This window comes from Lissotriton helveticus, chromosome 10 (genome assembly GCF_964261635.1).
Source record: "Lissotriton helveticus chromosome 10, aLisHel1.1, whole genome shotgun sequence".
Taxonomy (NCBI): Eukaryota; Metazoa; Chordata; class Amphibia; order Caudata; family Salamandridae; genus Lissotriton; species Lissotriton helveticus.
In genome coordinates, this window is record NC_136071.1 from 597,836,799 (window position 1) to 597,855,630 (window position 18,832).

Sequence of the window (18,832 nt, forward strand, 5' to 3'; positions counted from 1 at the left end):
ATCTAGAGACTTGTGGATGTCGTCCACGATGTTAAGGATCGCGGTCTCGGTGCTACAGTCTTTTCTGAAGCCCAATTGGTGGGGGATCTAGAAGGTTGATGCTGTCCATGTGCAGAGTCAGTTGTATGAGAACGCACTTTTTAAGGATTTTGGATAGAAGGGGGCGATTGGAAATGGGTCTAAAGTTGTTCAGATCGTTGGTGTCAAGGCCTGTTTTTTTCAGTAGACTTGACTTGGCTGACTTTGGGCCGACTTTGAGGCAGTCTGGTATGACGCCAGTTTTCAAGGAGCGGTTTAGGATCTTGCACCAGAATGGGGCTAGGGAGAATTTCAGCTTTTGGGTCAATTGGGTGGGTATAGGATCTAGGACGTGAGATGCGGGTTTGGAGGTGGAGATCAGTTTAAGAATTTCAGCTTCAGGTATGGGGTTGAAGGATTTCCAGGCTTTCATAGGGTGCATTTGTGTGCTGGCTTCGGACTCTGGGGCAGGGTTTTTGCAGGAGGGATTGCGGTTGATGTCTAGCGAGAGCGCAATCTTGGTGATTTCGTCTTTGAAGAAGTTGGCGAAGTTGGCGCACAGGTCTTTGGAGGCCTGACCTCAGGTAGCAGAGGGCTTGGAAGTTTGTTGCCCGATCATGTTGAAGAGTTCCTTGGGCCTGTTTTTCGCGTTGTCCAGAGCGGTGCAGAAAAAGGTGTTTTTTTCATTGTTGATGTGCTGTTTTGTATTTCCTTCGGGTTGCTTTGAGTTGCTCGTTGTCATGCACGCACCTTCTTTGTCTCGGAAGTGTCCTGGATTCACTGGCCTTGTGTGGGAGGTTGAGGAGTGATCGGTTGAGTGATGTGGAATAAGATTAGGTGGTGGTCGGACCAGTCAACGTGCAGGATGTGGTCGATTGTGAATGTGTCATGTTGGACGATAATGGCATCTAGGGTTGCTCCTTTATTATGGGTATCATCTGAGAAGCGATGGAAAAGGTTGTTGCTTTGTAGTAGCTCATTCAGGTTTTGGATTAGCACGTTTTTTTTTATCATTCCAGTGTAGGTTGAGGTCGCCCAGAATTCGGTTGTTGGTGTCTCGGAGTGAGCAATGAGCAATCATTTCAGACAGGTGTTCAGTGAATGTGGAGGTGTTGCTTGGGGGATGGTAAAGGAGATGGCAGTGTAGTGTTTTGTTGTCACTTGTGTTAATGTTGGCGGACCCGGTGGAGTTGGTAGGTCTCGGACGAAGCTCAGAACGCAAAACCTTAGTTACACATAATAGCAAAGTCTTATGCGAGACCCGCCTGGTTACTCTGCAGAATTGGGTAGAGTCAGGTCCAAACAGGTACACTAATAAGTAGACACATTTACTGTAATAGAAATTTGATGTATGTTTTTACTTAGGGTAGGAGACCCCCAGAATAAAGTCTGCATTTGATTTTAGCGGTTTTTAGAACGGATGAATACCACGGGGCAGACACCAGTTTTTGCCGCACTCTAAATGCCTTCTCCGGTGCTACCAGGTTGGCGATATTAAGAAGGCTGGTTTGGAGAGCCATAGCCGTTTGGTTCGCATCTGAGCAGGCTACTACTCTTTCCTCAAGAGCACCCAATAGGTCCGACCTGGTAACAGACTTCCAGGCCAGATATTTCCTGGGGGGGGGACCTGAGTCGCCTTTTGTGAGGGGAGTAAATGAGCAAAATGGTGAAAAACACGGCAGAATGATCAGACCATAGCATTGGTTTTACATTCTTTTTTTCAACAAGGGGCATGTTTGTGCAGATGCCATCCAGAGTGTGGCCTGCCAAATGGGTAGGTTAATTAACTATCTGCTTAAGATCATGACAGGAGAAAATGTCCAGGAGATTGACCGTCTCCGCGTTGTTTGTCCCCTCCAAATGAAAATTAAAATCTCCCAGAATTGTATAATGGTCATCTCAAGAGAGTTTTCAAGGTGAGTTTGAATTGCCTCTAAGAACAGGGCTCTCAGGCCTGGGGGCCTGTAGATTAATAAGCCAGAGAATGAGGAGGTATTATCTGACTTCAGGGTAAAGCTCATTGCCTCTGCACCCTTGAGACTCTGCGAAGTAGCATGCAGCGTTATGAAGGATCTATGGATTATGGCTTGGCCACCTCCCCTACCTTCAGCTCGATTGATGCTTGCAACTGTGTACCCTGAAGGCACAGCAATATTCCAATCAGGGTCACTGCTGTCGTTGGCCCAGGTCTCTGTAAGGAATAATACATCCGGATCTTCTATCTGTATTAGACACTCAAGTTGGTATTTGTGTCTGGCCATCGATCTAACATTGAGTAACAGACAGCTGATTGCCCTATTGTTCTTCTTCACTGGCTTAGTATCGACCTTTAGGTTATTCTGAAAGGGAGGATCCCTGCAGGTCCGTGACATAGTGTTTGGTCCCTGCCAGGGTTGTCCGCTCCGAACACTGCCGCTCTCAGACCCGGTCAGCATATCGCTGGCATGGGAATTACCCATCCCTGTGTTAAATGTTATGAGTGAGTCTTTAGTGTAAGTTGTTCTGAGGAGCGGACCAGGGGGTATGGCACAAGGTGCAGTCCGGGCGCTGAAGGGCGCAGACGGGCTTGCCTTTGGCGCGCCGCCGGTGCGCCCGCTGCGCGGTTGGTGCATCACTGTTTATATGCAGGCTGGGGGAGGAGCTGCCAGGCGAACCCGGAACTGGAACGCTACTCTTCAGGCGGGTCGGTGAAAGAAGCCGAGCCCCGCGTTAGCGATTCCAGTCCGGTTCAAGACCTGGTAAGTAATTGAGTGGGAAGATTTAAAAATGCAGCAAACTGCAAAACAGTAGGCGCAACGAAAGAAAACCAAAATAAAGCTTTAAAAACAAAGGGCAATTCGATCAGCAGCAGCCCCGGCTACCTTACTGTCAAACAGGATTAGAACTTTACATATATAAATTAAGCACATGGTTGGTATGGATGCAAAACAACACTTACACTGACCTGACAAATCAATGTAAGAACAGTAGTCAATCACACAGATCGAAGTAAGAGAGGTAGCCAATGAACCTCATCATGCTACCAGTTTCACTGTCAAAACAACAAGACCTGCATGGGAGCAATACCCCATCCAAGACTAAATGGAGTCCAAGATCCTGGAACTCAGATAATCCACTGGGCACTATACCTCGTATGCTTCTGCCAACTGGGAAAACTTCTCTTTTGACTGGGGATCATCTTTGTTTGTGTCCGGATGGTACTTCTTTGCCAGCTAGAAGACAAAATAGAAGGATGATTAAAGCCTAGCAAGACATTGTATCAACTGATCCAGTTCTAAAAGTACTGCATGCAAACTGAAATGCTGGCTTGGAAAGCCTCACAAGTCTTTTTCTGGACTAAATATACTATCTGTAACCATAGATGGGCTAAACAAGCTATCTGGAATTAGGGACAGGAGCCCAAACTGGAATGAAGAGTACTCTTAGCAATGATAGCCTGAAGTACCATCTGATATTCAACCATACATGAACAGCACTCTCCACAGTCCTGCCTAAGAGTACCAACTTAAGAGGAATCATAGATAAATTGTAAACACAGTCATGGAGTGTTTGTTGCAACTTTCCAACACCAATTACAGATAATCCGCAATAAATAAAGTGGTTTAGCTTAATGCATAGCAAGCTAGTCAGAATATCCTCACTACCCCTTATCCTTTCCCAATTCTAGCATTTTAAAATATAAAAAATTACAAACAGTTTAAACGTTACTTATCACAGTATCAAAAACATAAAAATCCAAGCCAGTGAAATCAGTCTCAAAGTATTTTTACATAATGCATCAAAGAGGATAGAACAGGAAATAAAGACGCTTTGATATGACAGAAAACAATACTTGAAAACACTTTATAGAGATAATAGTCTAGCAGAGACTGAACATTTTGAGACCAAGGAATAGCGGAAGGGTGTGGTAGAATCAGTAATATGCACCATAGAACTTCTAATCACGAAGTGATGTGGAAAGTACCAGAGCATAAATCAGCATGGGCTGCTCTTAAGAGTGAGGCCACTTGGCACAAAGTAGCTACAGATGCACACACAATACAATACAATGTCGGGATACTTAGGACGCAACTACCAATCTAATCGCCAGACAGCGCACATTATAGCCTGTAAAAGTGATATGCAAGAAGTAGGGGATGGGCCTGAATACTTGGGTAGATGCAGCTTGAACACACGTCTACCACCACTTGTATAGCGCTTAGCTATACAAATGGTAGATGTGTGTAAACAGTCTCTAAAAACTCCAAAATCACTGAGAAAAGCACTGATCAAGTACCGATGTTCGTGAAAAGAAAGGAGAGGTTGCACAGGTAAATAAAACTCAGTCTTAAAGACTGCTACAAAGAAACAAAACAATGTTGGCTCTGGTCAGGTGCATGCTAGATTGTGAACCAAACATATAGAAGTTCATGCAACCAATTATCAATCCCAGTCAAGCGGCCTCACAATATTGTCCTCATTCTTACCTGATTAGGTATTAGCCCGAAAAGCTGCCTCTAGCATCACAGTATTGATGAAACAGTAGGCTACACAACCAAAGGATCTGATGCAATGGTCTCACATACTGAATGTACTGGGCAGGCACAACAGTAAACAAATGGAAGCCCAGGGAACCTGCTAAATCCGCCCTGTCGTTATGGAACAGGTGTGTTGCTGTAGCACTTGGCAATTACTAAAATCAAATACCACAGATTGGTTTAACACTGCAAAGTTTAATACACAACCTCTGTCAATGGCCATCAAAATATCATAATGTTGACAAACTAGGGCAGACTCCTGACACTAACAGTACTGGGGGGACAGAATGGTCTGTGACCTTGATACAGAATTAGAACAATCTTGATTACTTTTCAGAATGACAAAAAGCTTTCAACCTTGCAAATATGGAACGTAACCGGTTGAACGCCATTTGGTTTTGTCACTTCAATGCATTGAAGGCAAACGTAAAGCCCACGTACGGGCTCCTTTGAGACTAAGAACAATCTTAAAATGATCAGTGCTGGTTGTCAGAGGCTAACGCGGACAGCAAGGTAGCAGTCTTTCCTTTTATTATACCATGGTATACTCCTGTATACATGTTTGTGCATCAAATAACATGTGTAAAGGAAATCCTATGTTTTAGCTGCAGGCTGTGCAGTCTGTATAACACTAGTGTTAAGTTAGATCTGCAAGGAACATTTATTAGAATTTGAGTTCCAACGTTTTGTATCACTGGCAGTCTTCAGATGCTTTGAAATGCCAGTAAAGATGTAATTTCCATTATCCAGCTTCGCACCAGCGATTGCCCAAGTAATGGTGGCAAGGTATTGGTTAGACATGATAATTCTCATCTACATCAAAGATAATAACATAAGGCTTTTGCAATTTCACAGAGAATGCTCCCAACGCTTAAGAAAAGTGTAGCAAGTTAATACCCTGTGAACTGTGGGGATAATAAGAGTTTACTGCAAAAATTCCTTGATACTTATTGTGTATAGTAAAGAGCCTAGAGACTGCCCACTGCCTACACTTTGTTGGCTTCATCGTCACTCATTTAGGGTCTCCTAATTGGCCCAGAGCATGCCAGGCGTCACTTCCTTTCCTTTCTGTGGAGCACGGCCCAAGCACAGATTGGTTCAACTTAAGTACCCATCACAGCTGCTGGTGCTGTGATTCAGGTACTATTTCAGATCTCAAATCTTACACATCTATGGTCTTATTAAATCAAGACAGCAAAATATACTGAAAGATCTTAGCCACCAGACTGGAACAGGTTTTAACACCTTGAAAATACTGTAATGCACTTGTCAACTTTTCTGTATTTTGCACTTTAATATGCATTAAGACTAAGGCATCCTATTTCTATGCATGGAGTGTTTTAGTCTGGACTCTGGATTCCTTTTGAATGGTAAGCACCCATATTGATTATATACTAAAGACTATGGTACTCTACTGTTAAACATAGGAACAAGGATCAATATAATTAACTGTTGCATAGAAAAATGCACTCCGAACCATTATCCCTAGATGCTAATAAAGGGTGTGGAATTTAATAAAATATCTTGCTTCATAAAACTACTTGTCCTGTAACAAAATCCACTTGTTCTTTTGATGCCAAGTAGTGTGATGATAAATTATGGCAGCAATCTCATTATGTAAGAGCTCTGATAAAAGCCTATGATTATGCCAGATCGCATACCATAGTAGGGTTTGAATACTAGCAATTCCCTTATTTTGCCAATTTTCTGCAGAGCTACATACTGGGGCAGGAGGTAGAGGTAAGCAATAGGCAATGTGTATTTTATTAGACTAAAAATATGTTTGCTTTTGTCAATGTTTATTATAATGAGGGCCCGGCAGCTCGCACAACAATAAAGTTGTACAAAACCATGTCAAAACTAGACAAGCATTGACAAAACCAAAAGGTTGACCACCAATGTCATACCTATTGCCTTTGCCAACGCTTGTTATTTTCACGTTTCCTGTAATTTTGTTGGAACTGGTTCCACTGATTTTCCATTAGGAGTATTTTTTGAAAACACTAGCATGCATTAATACATTTGACTAAATGATGCTTCAAAGAAATGGCACCTAAAATTTCCCAGTAGTTAAGCAAAACATTTTTTTTACAGTTTAAATTTTTTATGACCATTTGACTTTGAAAGCAAAGAATCCTCAATCTTACTTTCAAGCTTTTGCATATATTTGCATCTATTCAGAGAGCACCTTGGAAGCATTATTTTCGTAGCTTCATATTGTTCAACTTTGCAAACGTGTGTACACATTTTTATTGTGGAACCGCTGTCGGTAGTAGTACAGTCTGAACTTACATTTGCTTACAGCGCTCATCCTAATAATAAGGGCTTTGCATTAATGACCCATAAATGCAAGTTTGTACAGCATAAACATATGTACACAAATATTACAGCAGACAAAGCACTTTCCTGATCCATAATATGGTGCTGTAATCCGGCAGCCAAAAGGTTTGTTGCTGCAAGGGGTTGGGCCTATTTGTCTCAAGGATAAAATAAACATGAAAACTGTTTGTCCTTGACCCCCAAATATATGTCCTGGGCGAGGGGCCATAGGAAGTCCACACCCCTGTAAAAAGGCACCTGGAATTCATACCATTTAATTTGGTTTCTCTTAATAAGAAATTGAAAAAAAGGAAGCTTAGCACCCATAGAACACGTTTGTAAAACTAGTGTGTCTATTGAGGAACACAGACAGGAGGTCCATTATCCCTTTTGCCTTTCAAGGCCACTAGCACAATATTTTAGGCATATTCCTATGTTTAAAGAGCCTTATGATGGTAATGCAGAGCATAAAGTAGATCTTTATGCTGACAACATATTATGTCTTCTACAAGACCCCACAAGGGCAATCAATATTTTGCAAAACCTTGGGGTTCCATATCGTACATAAATATGTATGCATGAATATATACTGGATAGCTGATAGATTACAACCTTCCACCAGCATCCAAATTGGTTGTACTGAGGCAGTACAGATCAAAAACCTGGGAGTCTAACAGCACTGCCTTTACACATGGAACTCGACTATAATTGATACACAGGTCTCGAAGAGTGTAACAAAGTATACATTTCAAGGTTTGGAAGAATTATCAATATGAAAATGAATTTCCTTGCAACAAACCAATACTACAAAAAAAGATTATATGTAGTATTCACAACAGTCATGTTTTACTTGGAAGGACCAAAAGATCTTGAAGCAACAGCTAGTAAGAAACAACTGTATTAGCCCTAGTCTACAATAAGCCATAATCTTCAATTGGCTCATTCCAGCCCAAAAAAACATGGGTTTATTGGAAAGGGTGAATACGATGTCAATGAATACCATGATATGAAGGTCAGACATCGGCAATACCAAGAAATGCAAAGTCAATGTATGCCATAACTTGTGCCCACATAACAATGTCAATACCCATAAATGCAATATCAATGTACGCCATAATCTATGCCCTGCACAACAGTGTTGATACCGGCCGTAACAATGTCAACACATATGTTCACTAATAACCTACGCTGTAGGCGCAGACAGGCTTTACTTATCCAAGGAGGCAACCCCTGAATAAGCAAAATGTATCATCCATCTGCACCTAAGTAGGGTAAGGGCTATGATTCAACCAGAGTAGAACACCGCGGGCAATAGTAAACATCATCTGGTATGAGACCAACCCCACAGAATTGTATAATTTTACCAAACCTAGCAACATCCAAACCAAGATAGACAGATGTGGAGAAGGGGAGGGCACTGTTTGGCCTCAGGACATTGTAGAAAAGAGATTCCTGGAGGTAGCAAGACCACCGCACCAGAGCACAAATACGTACGTTCCCGGGTCCGTCTGCAGTCCCAGGGTGGCCTGTAACCTTTTTGGGATGACCTTCTTTAATGACAAGTGGACTCCAGATATGCAATTCCAGTGCAGAGCTGCTCACCTCGATCACAGTGGGAGAAATATGGGAGGGGATCCAATGCTAGCATAAACACCCCGTGCCAGGAAATCTGGGATACCGAGATTAATAGGTACACATGGTTGAAAAGGAAGGGGCAACCTCTAACAATATGGAAACTTACACTGTATTTATTGTGTCTCATAGGCAAAGGAACTATATCGTCGGGCAACAAAAACTGTGGTGTGATACTGCACATACCGCACCTGCAGTGGGGCACCTCCACATTGACTGATATATACTGGCAATGAGGTGACCTTGCCTACATCTAGCTCGTCCCTGGATGGCAGGGCCACTGCACCCTCGTGACCATACACCCTAATGCTGGTCATCCCTGGAAAAGATCTGTCTGAGCTGTCTCAACATCAGTTACAGAAGAAAACAACTCTGTTGCATCAAGTACGAAGGAGAAGAACTACTGGTTATTTTGGCTGGGCTCAGTACAAGGACATTCCAAAGGAATTTAGTCTGTCCATAGAGACTCAATTAAATGCAGGAAGGTGAATACTTTTCTTCATTATGCAAATAAACAGGTTGGTGTTTCTGAAGCTGATCAATGGTACTGAACTCAGCCTAAACGCTATCAAGAAAGAATTTAGAGCCATCCGCCTCATGGTGATGCAAAATCGGTACATGTTGGACTTGATAACAGCGATGGAGGGTGGGGGGTGTGCCAAGATTGATACTTTGTTGTAATTTTATTCCTGGAAATGACACAGGAAATGGGACATTTGCTCTTGCCATCCAAGAACTGCATTATCTGCAAGCCGACATGAAGGAGAGAGGTGCCTCAGAGCAGGACTGGTTGCATAGTATTTTTTGCGGATCCCCTATGGGTGTTCAAACTATTCACATCACTAATCCCAGTTTTCGAAGTTGTACTTCTGTTGTGTGGTTTCCTACAAGTGGGGGGGTTTCCTGCCGTAAAAACGCAGTCCTCAAATTAGGTAGTATGCACATATCTAGGAAAAGAGTAACAGACTTCACAAACACACAGTCTCGAATAATAGAACAGTCATGAAATACGAGGAGGATAAAGTAGTTGAAAATTCAGCGAAAAGGGTGAATGTTGAAATGGGTGAATACGATGCCAATGAATACCATGATCTGTGCAGGCCTGACAACGGCAATACCAATAAATGCAATGTCAATGTATGCCATAACCTGTGCCCACCCAACAATGTCAATACCCATGAATGCAATATCACTGCACACCATAATCTATGCCCAAACAGTGTAGATACAGGCAGTAACAATGTCAATGTATGCCATAGTCCATTCACACAATGTTGTTACCAGTAAAACCAATGTCTATGTACGCGCTGATCTAGGCATGCATAACTATGTCAATATCAATAAAGACAATGTTGATGTAATTGATATACGCTGGACAACTGTAAGCATGATGTTAAGAATGTCGGTAAAAATGATAACTACCGTATTATTTTAAGAAGTTCTAATGAACTCGTATCATTGCGGTCGGATTCACCCAAGGTGACCTTCCATCAACCCAGAGTCATAGAAGTGTTCAGACTGGTCCTGCGATCTACACACAAACCTATCGAGTGACAGGTCACAAGTGGGCTTCACTTAGCCCAGAGACAAACACGCACCCAAGTGAAACCCTGATTGATCCCACAAATAGATAGCTGCACCACAAACAGGTCTGAGGAAATTGGCCCCAATAAAACACATTTGGCCAAAGGCGCACGTTCCCCAATAATACCGCAAAGCTAGATGCCACATATAGAGAGGAACACTCAGCCAATTAGGACAACACATGCTCCCTACATCAGATATCTGAACATATACACACTGGCCCACACTAGCTCTCCCCAAGATCGAGAGCCATCTGTGTCCTTATCAGATGCCCAAACTTGTTCATTAACGACGGAGATGCTTTTTCAAGAATGCAGAATTGTTTCATTGAACCTCATAAGATGTATATATTGTCAGCCAAAACTTTGTACAGAAAGAGACTTTCTTCAGATGCACTTTGTAGAGACTCTCTCAGCCGCTGAGATTAATTAAACTAACTTGTTCCTGTTTTGCCAAACGCCTCTTGTTTTTTCATTTGCTTAAGGTAAAATCATATCAAAGCAACAGGTTAACTGTCAAAACAGAAAAACAGCCACTGTAGTTGATTAACAAGTAGAGAGTTAGAGAAACAAATGCTACAGTGAAAACTATCACAATTCACTCGGATGAAGCAATTTGAATATTTAACATTTCCTCCTAATCAAGCTCATTCATAACCATATTTGAGAATCCAGAGTTCTCGTGTCTGGCCTCCTGGCCAGATAGCACTCAGCTAAAATATCTGAATAACGCAAATCAATCAACGGAATGCTATTTCACAGAATTAATTTGATTTCAATACATTTACTAATCCTCAAATTTAAAAGGGGGATCCAACCAGAAGATACCAACAGAAGTATTATTGGATTATGGAGTTACAAAGGACACATACGAAAAGACATATACATCTTTATTGGGATGAAGTGCTAATGAAAAATGATCCTACACAACAGCGTGAGAAAATGACAAATTGAGAAACGGATTATGAATTCTGGAATACGATTTGGCATAAAAAAGTTAATCTTCGCAGTGTGTGAGTTACAGTTGTACAGCCCTTCTGATATACTACCTCGATCACGTGACTTCAATAAAATATGTTCATCAAGGACAAACAAGGGCAAACGCATAAGCCAACTAATCAAATAAGTCAGTACACAGTTCATGGCTGAGCGTTTTAAAAGTGGTACACCCAGCCACACAGGTAACCTAACCGTGTTACAAGTTAAATTAATGCTTGCATAGAAAAAGGGTCAACCATTACCAATTAAATTATCTTTTTTTTTTAATCTATTTTTATTTTTTCTCCAAATCAGGTCATGGCAATCATACATCAATTAATTACATCTGTTCCAATCATCCCCTCCGTTCTGTTATGCCCACCCTCTCTCCCGGTATTGTAACATACCTCACATTTAGGGTACATTATTAATACCTTCTCTGCCAACTCCTCTATATATGCACTCATACGTGATTGGGATCAAGATGAGGACTACGCAATATCCATGCATAATGATGAGATTCATATAAATTACAATGATTCATCGCAATAACACCCCCCCCCCATCTTCCAGTGTGTCCAGGTCCCTCTTTACCCTTTTCAATATTATTACCAATTATATTATCTTCTTGTAATTCTCAAACTTTATAACTGTAGTTAAATCTAGTTAGTTCCAAAGATCAACACCTTCCACAAACACATTGCATTCTTTTATATTGCGAAAAAGGAAGAATTTGAGGGTTTTAAGTCCCCTCTCTTATTCAATTATTATACTCCGGTTACCTATGTTCATGGTGGCAAGAATAAGGGAGCTTTCCCAAGGTATCATATCTGTTAACAAACGTCCCTCATAAACAATGGTAGTAGTCTCACTTAAGGAGCTAAAAGTACATTACACTGATTGCCATAGTATAGATGGGAAAGCGTTGCCCCTCAGTGGATGATTGTTTGAAGGATGTGTGGAGTTGTCGCTTGTGGAGGAGGCCCACATGAAGGCTAGTAGGAGGGACGAGAAATTAGAAGACTATCTCGGGACATGGAGGGAGCTCTACAGGGATTTCCTAACTCTACAGGTGATCAACATCGGATACGAGAGGCAGTGGGACTGATAATGAGGAGAGTAGATGCCCTAGATGCGACTATTCCTAGACCCCTAGATATACGACTACTGGTACCTAAAATTACCCAACTCTATTGGTTTTCTTTATTTGTATCTCGCACTGATCCCACCAGACACCCTGCCAGTAAACGTACACCCATCATGTTATGGTAAAATGAAAAATAACGTTTTTTTTAAAAAAAAAGTACATCACACTATTCAGATAATAGGTCTTCCTGGTGTTGGGCTTCCTCCCTTGTGGATTTTAGGTTAAAAAAAAATGCTAGAGAATTTCCTATCCATATCCGGCCTTGAGAAGTTTACTCACGCACATGCTATGGCTCGCCAGATTTTATCAGGGCCTACTCGTCAATTTTGGCGTACTGATAAAGTACAGGTGTTCTGTTCACTTAGAAAGTGAAGGAGCAATAGAGGTCTTGTTTTTATCTAGTCTCATTTGCTCTGTGTCCAGAGACAGCAGTCAGTTTACGTCATCCTACAATTACTTTTCTTTCTATGACTGCAGAGTTCTAGTATTTTGTAAAGTGAACTGTCTGAAGTGATGTACAAAGAGTGAATAAATGAAAGGTTTTAGTGTGTCAGGTTTTCCAAACACACAACATTTAAATAGCTATAAGTGAACTGTACAAACATGTAATTCTGTGTGTTGAATTTTTTTTTTCATAGCATGAAAACATATATGAACACGGCCCGGGACCAGGGTTCAATTCCCGACATGGCAGGGTCGTGGACCAAGGTCAGCGGACTCGATAATTCTCGCTTCAGTGCCTACTCTAACCAGGGATCACACTCGGCAACTCTGGGCATTAGCTTGCCTCATCTCCACAACGGCCCCCCACATACATCGGGGATGCCTGGTTTCACCTTGGAGATACCCAGCAGGGATCATCTCACAGGGAAAGCCAGGACGGGTTCCCCAGCGGTCTACAGCGCTGGGACGCCCCATTGCTGGGGTAGCCATGCGCTTTACAAGACAACCTAACATAACATAACATAACTTGGGGATGTGAAAATGATAAATATATTAGCTGAACCCCAATTTTCACAAATTGTTTAGACACTATATAGTTTTATCAGTAAAACTGCATATTAGTGGGAATGTTTTGGCCATTTTAATGGAAAAGGTTCTGGCAGTAAATGACAGTGTGCTACCACACCATTTAGTAATATATGCCCATATGTACAAAAAACTTTTTTGAGGTTTCAAACAGCCCAATTCGCAGAATCTTGTTGTTTTGCGACCGCAAACAAGGTTTTTTAAAAAGGTAGAAAAGCCAAATTGCGTTTCGGTAACCTGTTATTGAATTGAAATTTGGGTTTGCAAATCAGTATTTGGAAGGAGACTGTTTAGGCCTACATATGAGCTAGATTCTTATTATACATGTAGAAAACGTTTAGTCAATTTAATCAAACAAAAGAGTTTGATTAAATAGACAGAAATGCTGTACTCACATATTGAAGGTGCTTTCAAATGTGATCATGAAGAAAAAAAGCAGCTCAGTAAAATAAAATATTCGCCTAGGATTACACAATGAGACCAGTTTAGGTTGAGTATATTATTCAAGTTACTGGACCGACATTTTAATGATTTTTCGATGCCTGCATATATTTAAATTAATCATAAAGCAAACCCTCCTACTGACATGTCATTGGAATTTCATGCATATCTTGGTCAATTTTGCTGATGAACTCTTTTTTTTTTCTAAACAGTTTTTATTATTTTATGTATCGAGTACAGGGCATAAAGCAGTCAAAGGGTGCATACATAGACCACGGCAAGTTAAACATACAATCATAAATACACATGACAGGAAGGAATACAATTGTTACAATGAAATTTACACGGTACAGTGTAAAAGTTCCCCATGTCCACTTCTCCTTCACTCAGAGTCATCCTCGCTATCCAGCAGCGGCGGTTCCCATAAATACCCCCTGTATTCATTCCAGGCACCCCAGATTCTGTCCTATTTTCGAGGACATTTCGAGTTCAAGTACACTGTCCTCTCTGCCAAGTCAAGATCACTACACCTGTCTGTGATAGCTGGCACCTCTAGAGATCCCCAGAATTTGGCTATGTTTCTTTTAACATACAGTATACCTAATGTTATCCAATCCTGTGTTGAGTGAGCTAGATCATTTGGTTCCCAGATATTTAGTAAGCAATGTCGTGGCTCCGGGGACACCGAGTCTTTCACCACCTGCGACATAGTCCTCATGACCATGGCCACCTGGGGGCAATCCCAGATGGTGTGGAAGAACGTCCCTTCCTGCCCACACCCTCGCAGACAGTATTTGTGCGTGGCTCTCCCAATCGTGTGTAGGGTGACCCTAGTGTAGTACACACAGTGTAATATTTTCAGTTGTACAGTCTAAGTCTGGACGGTATGGCTACCTCTCGGGTGATGACAGCGCAGTCTGCCAATCTGACTCATCAAACTTTCCTACATCCTTAGTCCAAGCATCTTTCAGTTTCAAGGTTGGGTCCGGTAGGTTATTAGTCAGTTTACGATATACGAACGAGGTCGCTTTTTTGGGCATGTGCTCTGTTAAGAGCCTGTCTTCTAGCGGGGTGGATTCAGGTATGTCCTCATCAGGCTGGACAAGTGACCCCAGGGCGTGACGCATCTATAAGTACCTAAACCGCTCTGTAGGCGCCAAATCGTATTGAGGCTAATTAACTCTTTTAATACTCATTGTAATTCTCCATCAGTCAGGCATAAAGCTTCATTATTGTAATATTCACCTCTTATGTTTCCACCTTGATTTGCTTGTCTAACTACCACACTTGTGTCTTCTCTCATTTTTTCCAAAACAAAAAAATATTTTTAATAAAGCTTCTTTTGCTATCCATGTACACCATCCATATGCTTCATAACAATATCCATGACAATATCAATCACATTAATATGAGTTATTAAGGGTGCAAACTTGATCTCTCCTACTGGGTTCTAGAATAGTTCTGTCAACACTTAAGTTGTTAGTGTTCTCTTCAAGGTCAGATACATAGTTATTCTCTAAACCTGCAAAAAGGTAAATATGTTCCACACTATGTAAAGTAACATTTGAAATATTAGGCGTCACAAGTATAGGTATGGATTGTTTTTTTTTAGTTGCAAAAAATGTATTTTAATTTTAGCATCATGTACAACCTAAGAATACGAACTTTGGTTTCTTTTCCATTCATCTTGCAACTAAGGAGGCATAGGAGAAGCCTCTACTCTAAGCACCTTTCTCATCCGCTGTATATGTAATAGGTTCATTGTGTTATTTATTTCCACTTGTTATCTTCTGATACTGAGATCTGGTCTGAACACTATCCTCTGCTATCTTTCTCTTCTTTGTCAAGATCATATGCTTCCTTCCCCCTTTTTTAGGTCGAGCCTAGCGCAGCGCGCATGCGCTGCTCTGCTCGACTTTCATGTAAGGGCTATGAGAAATCGACCAGAAGCTCACACACGCTCCTGCGTGTGCTTTTTGTTTTGTCATAGCCTATTAGCCATTGCGTGCATCTTTTAAACAAAGACAGCAAACAATTGGACCAAGGATCTTCCATGTTGACGCCCACGGCCTAATGCTTGCGGTTACCCACGCAGCAGCAGCATATGTTTCCAATTATCGCGCCCAGACGCAGGCGCAATAATTGAAAACAGATCGCTTGCTGTGGCGCACGCGCACCACTCGCGTGCTTTTTTGTTATTCAGAAAGAAGGCTGCTCCATGTGTGCCGCTCGTTTTAACATTGGCTCATCAGAAATATGACGTGATGAGCAACCTCTTCCAGCACGCTCGGGTTGCCCACTTTTTAAGATAATATATATATATTTTGCGGTCTTCATGAACTCTGAGTCTCAGTCTTTCAGTTTTGGCCCGACTCCATCATGTGCCCATAATTTTGCATCTCGTTGACATCTCAGAGCTCTTAAGCGTGAATCAACGCAGGGGCTTTTCTTTTACACCCCTTTGAACACCTTCCAGCCCCGGCGGCTCTGACCCCAGCAGACGAGCTGCGATTTAAAAGCTATTAACAAACAAAATGGTTCTGTTGGGTAGCAAAAACAATTCCTTTGGTAGAGGCTGAAGACAGCTCCAAAACATACAACAAGCACACACTCTCTGATAGACAAAGTTTTTATATGTATTAAAAACAGAAAAAAGAGACAATATCCTGGAATTACTTCATTCCACTACATTGCTAGTCAATACGTTAAATTCGTGAATAGTGACAATAGTGATTAAGGTGACAAGTGCAATGTATATGGTGACACTTATATACACAACAATTATTTACAATAAAACCACAAAGGGAAAGGACCGGGGGGAGGAGGAAAACGAGGTATTTTCTGTCGTTTATGAGGCCAGTCTTTTACAAGTAAATATTCCAAGGAAAACAAAATGGTTAATATCCAAGTTCCTGGAGTTTAGCTTGGCCAAGGTAATAGCGTCGACGTTTCGACCCTGATAGCGCCCCAGTTGGTGGTCGCGGCGGGTCTTTATCAAGACAAGGGGCTGGAAAGAAAAAGGGAGGTGTCAGAGAGGTGCTTGTGAGTTAGGTAATTGAATGACCTGAGTAACTCAGGGTTACTTACAAAGGAAACGGTCAGGTGGTGAGTTATTCCAGAGGGTCGCCCGTTGGTCAACCTAAATGAAAGGAGAACTTTTTAGACACATGTGGTGTAAGGGTTACGCAACCACATTTCAGTCTCTCATTGCGAAGCCTGGATGTACCCTTATACTACAGAATTAAAGAGGATGTTTAAGTGCCTAAGTGAGTTGGAGCAAGGAGAATGTCTAAGTGAGAATAAATTAATTTAATTTATTTTGAATTACATATTAGTGCAATTCCGGGCTTGAAAGAGCACTCAGAGTCCTGAAAAAGGGAAATTATTTTAAGGCGACAAAAACACTCCATTGTTGATGCTCCGAGACCAAAGTGCATTCGGAACGGACAAAGTGAGCTTACCCTCGAAATGGTGTCAACCGCGATCTGAATCCGCGGTAAAGTTCAAGAATTTGAACACCGAACGCCAAAAACGAGCTGTCCGTGGGTAATGCTCGGATTAATGGGCTCCGATTGGAATGACTAAATGCTCGTAACCAAGCAACCCAAACCGGGATTGAGGCTGGAGCGGTTTTAGCCAATCAGAAGGGGCGCAGCCTTGGACGACGTCAAGTCTGTCTCCTCGAGGACGCACTGTGCGTCAGTTGCCAAGCAACGTATCTGAGGCCATGACGAGCCGAGGTGTGCTCAGTCATAGAGGGGGCGTGGTTCCTTTAGATCGGTGAACGCCGCATGTTTAACAAAAACTTGAAAGCAATGCAAAGACGCTCGCAATTATAACAACGCTCGCAATGCTTCCTGATTTCACAGAACTTGGAGCCATTTGCCATTTGCCAGGGGTACAAAGCATGGTCTCAGAAAACCGGTTGCCTCGATGTTAATGCCACAGGTTTAAAATATATACAAAGCATACAAATGTATAAAATTACATGCTCTATGGAAAACAGTAACAAACAGCCGCATTAGTATGTTGAGATATGAGGGAGCTCATTTTCCAAGGCACACAAAAATGTACACATTGTATGTTATATGCAAATACAGATAACGACATAAAATTAGTGTCATATAGGAAACATTGGAAAAACAGGTTACAGTAAGGCCATTTGTTTGGAAATTTCCTCATGTTCATTCAATCCCTGACTCACAGAGTTCAAATTGTGGATCCATTTACACTCTTTTCTCCCCAGTGTAGCGGACACAGAACCACCTCTTGGATTCACATTGATTTTTTCTAGGATGCGCCAGCGCAAACTTACAGGGTCATGGTTCTGAGCGATTTAAAAGCTGTCTCGTGCTTTACATTTTTCTTTTTCAGCCTTTTAGCATGTGCTGTAATACAATCCTTGCTCGCGGTTCTGTTCTCTGTACATAACTCTTCCGTTTGATGAAATGTGTAGTATTGATGTACTTGTGTGGCTTTTCCTAGATTGTCAACGGTACTTCTCACAAATGATCATTGCCAAAAGAACACTTTTTCACCGAGTAACCATAGGTACGGTTGGGACTAGCGCGCGCGTGACTTCACCGGAAATTAATTATGTAACTGCAAATCTGAATTCAATGTCTAACGTTTCCTATATGCAGGAACCAGATGCCGATTGGGCTTAAACGGCTTCAGCCGCCTCGTCAACGTGCAGCTTCCAATGCACATCTTTAGATGAGGTGTGCCGGTCTGCATCGGAGATGGAGCTCAATAAAGGCCAAGAACAAAGTATTTCGCAGGTCACCCAGAGATTAAAGTGATAAAATAAGTATGGAAAATGTGATCCTCAGTGCAGACGGGTTGAAGTCAGAGTCCTAGTTTTTTCTTTCAATGTGCCAACACGCGCCACAATATTTGGAGCAAGTTTTCAAATCGCATAAACAGAAGACCCCTCTCCCTTCTAGCGCTTACCACCACAAGCTCTATTCTAGGCACAGGCTTCCAAAAGGGCGCCCAGCAACCGATAAAGCGTATAGTGCTTCGTTGCTCTCCCGGAGTACGAAGCGCTATGCACGTGCACTAGTACAATGATTACCTATACTCTTCAGTGGCAGAATGCAAAAAAGAGGCTCACATAGAACATGTGAAGGGGCTCGGGGTCCTTCCACCACTCAAGGCATGAATGT

The 18,832-nt window shown here is 41.9% G+C and overlaps 1 protein-coding gene across 2 annotated transcripts in view; it reads right to left on the bottom strand.

The window, feature by feature from the left end:
- Window positions 1-18,832, bottom strand: part of DNAJA3 (DnaJ heat shock protein family (Hsp40) member A3) — a 264,697-nt gene that overhangs the window by 214,272 nt on the left and 31,593 nt on the right. For both annotated transcript variants that reach the window (XM_078663123.1, XM_078663124.1), the window contains exon 3: window positions 3,147-3,230. In XM_078663123.1, the coding sequence (XP_078519249.1) occupies window positions 3,147-3,230 (84 nt within the window). The remainder of the gene's footprint in view (window positions 1-3,146; window positions 3,231-18,832) is intronic.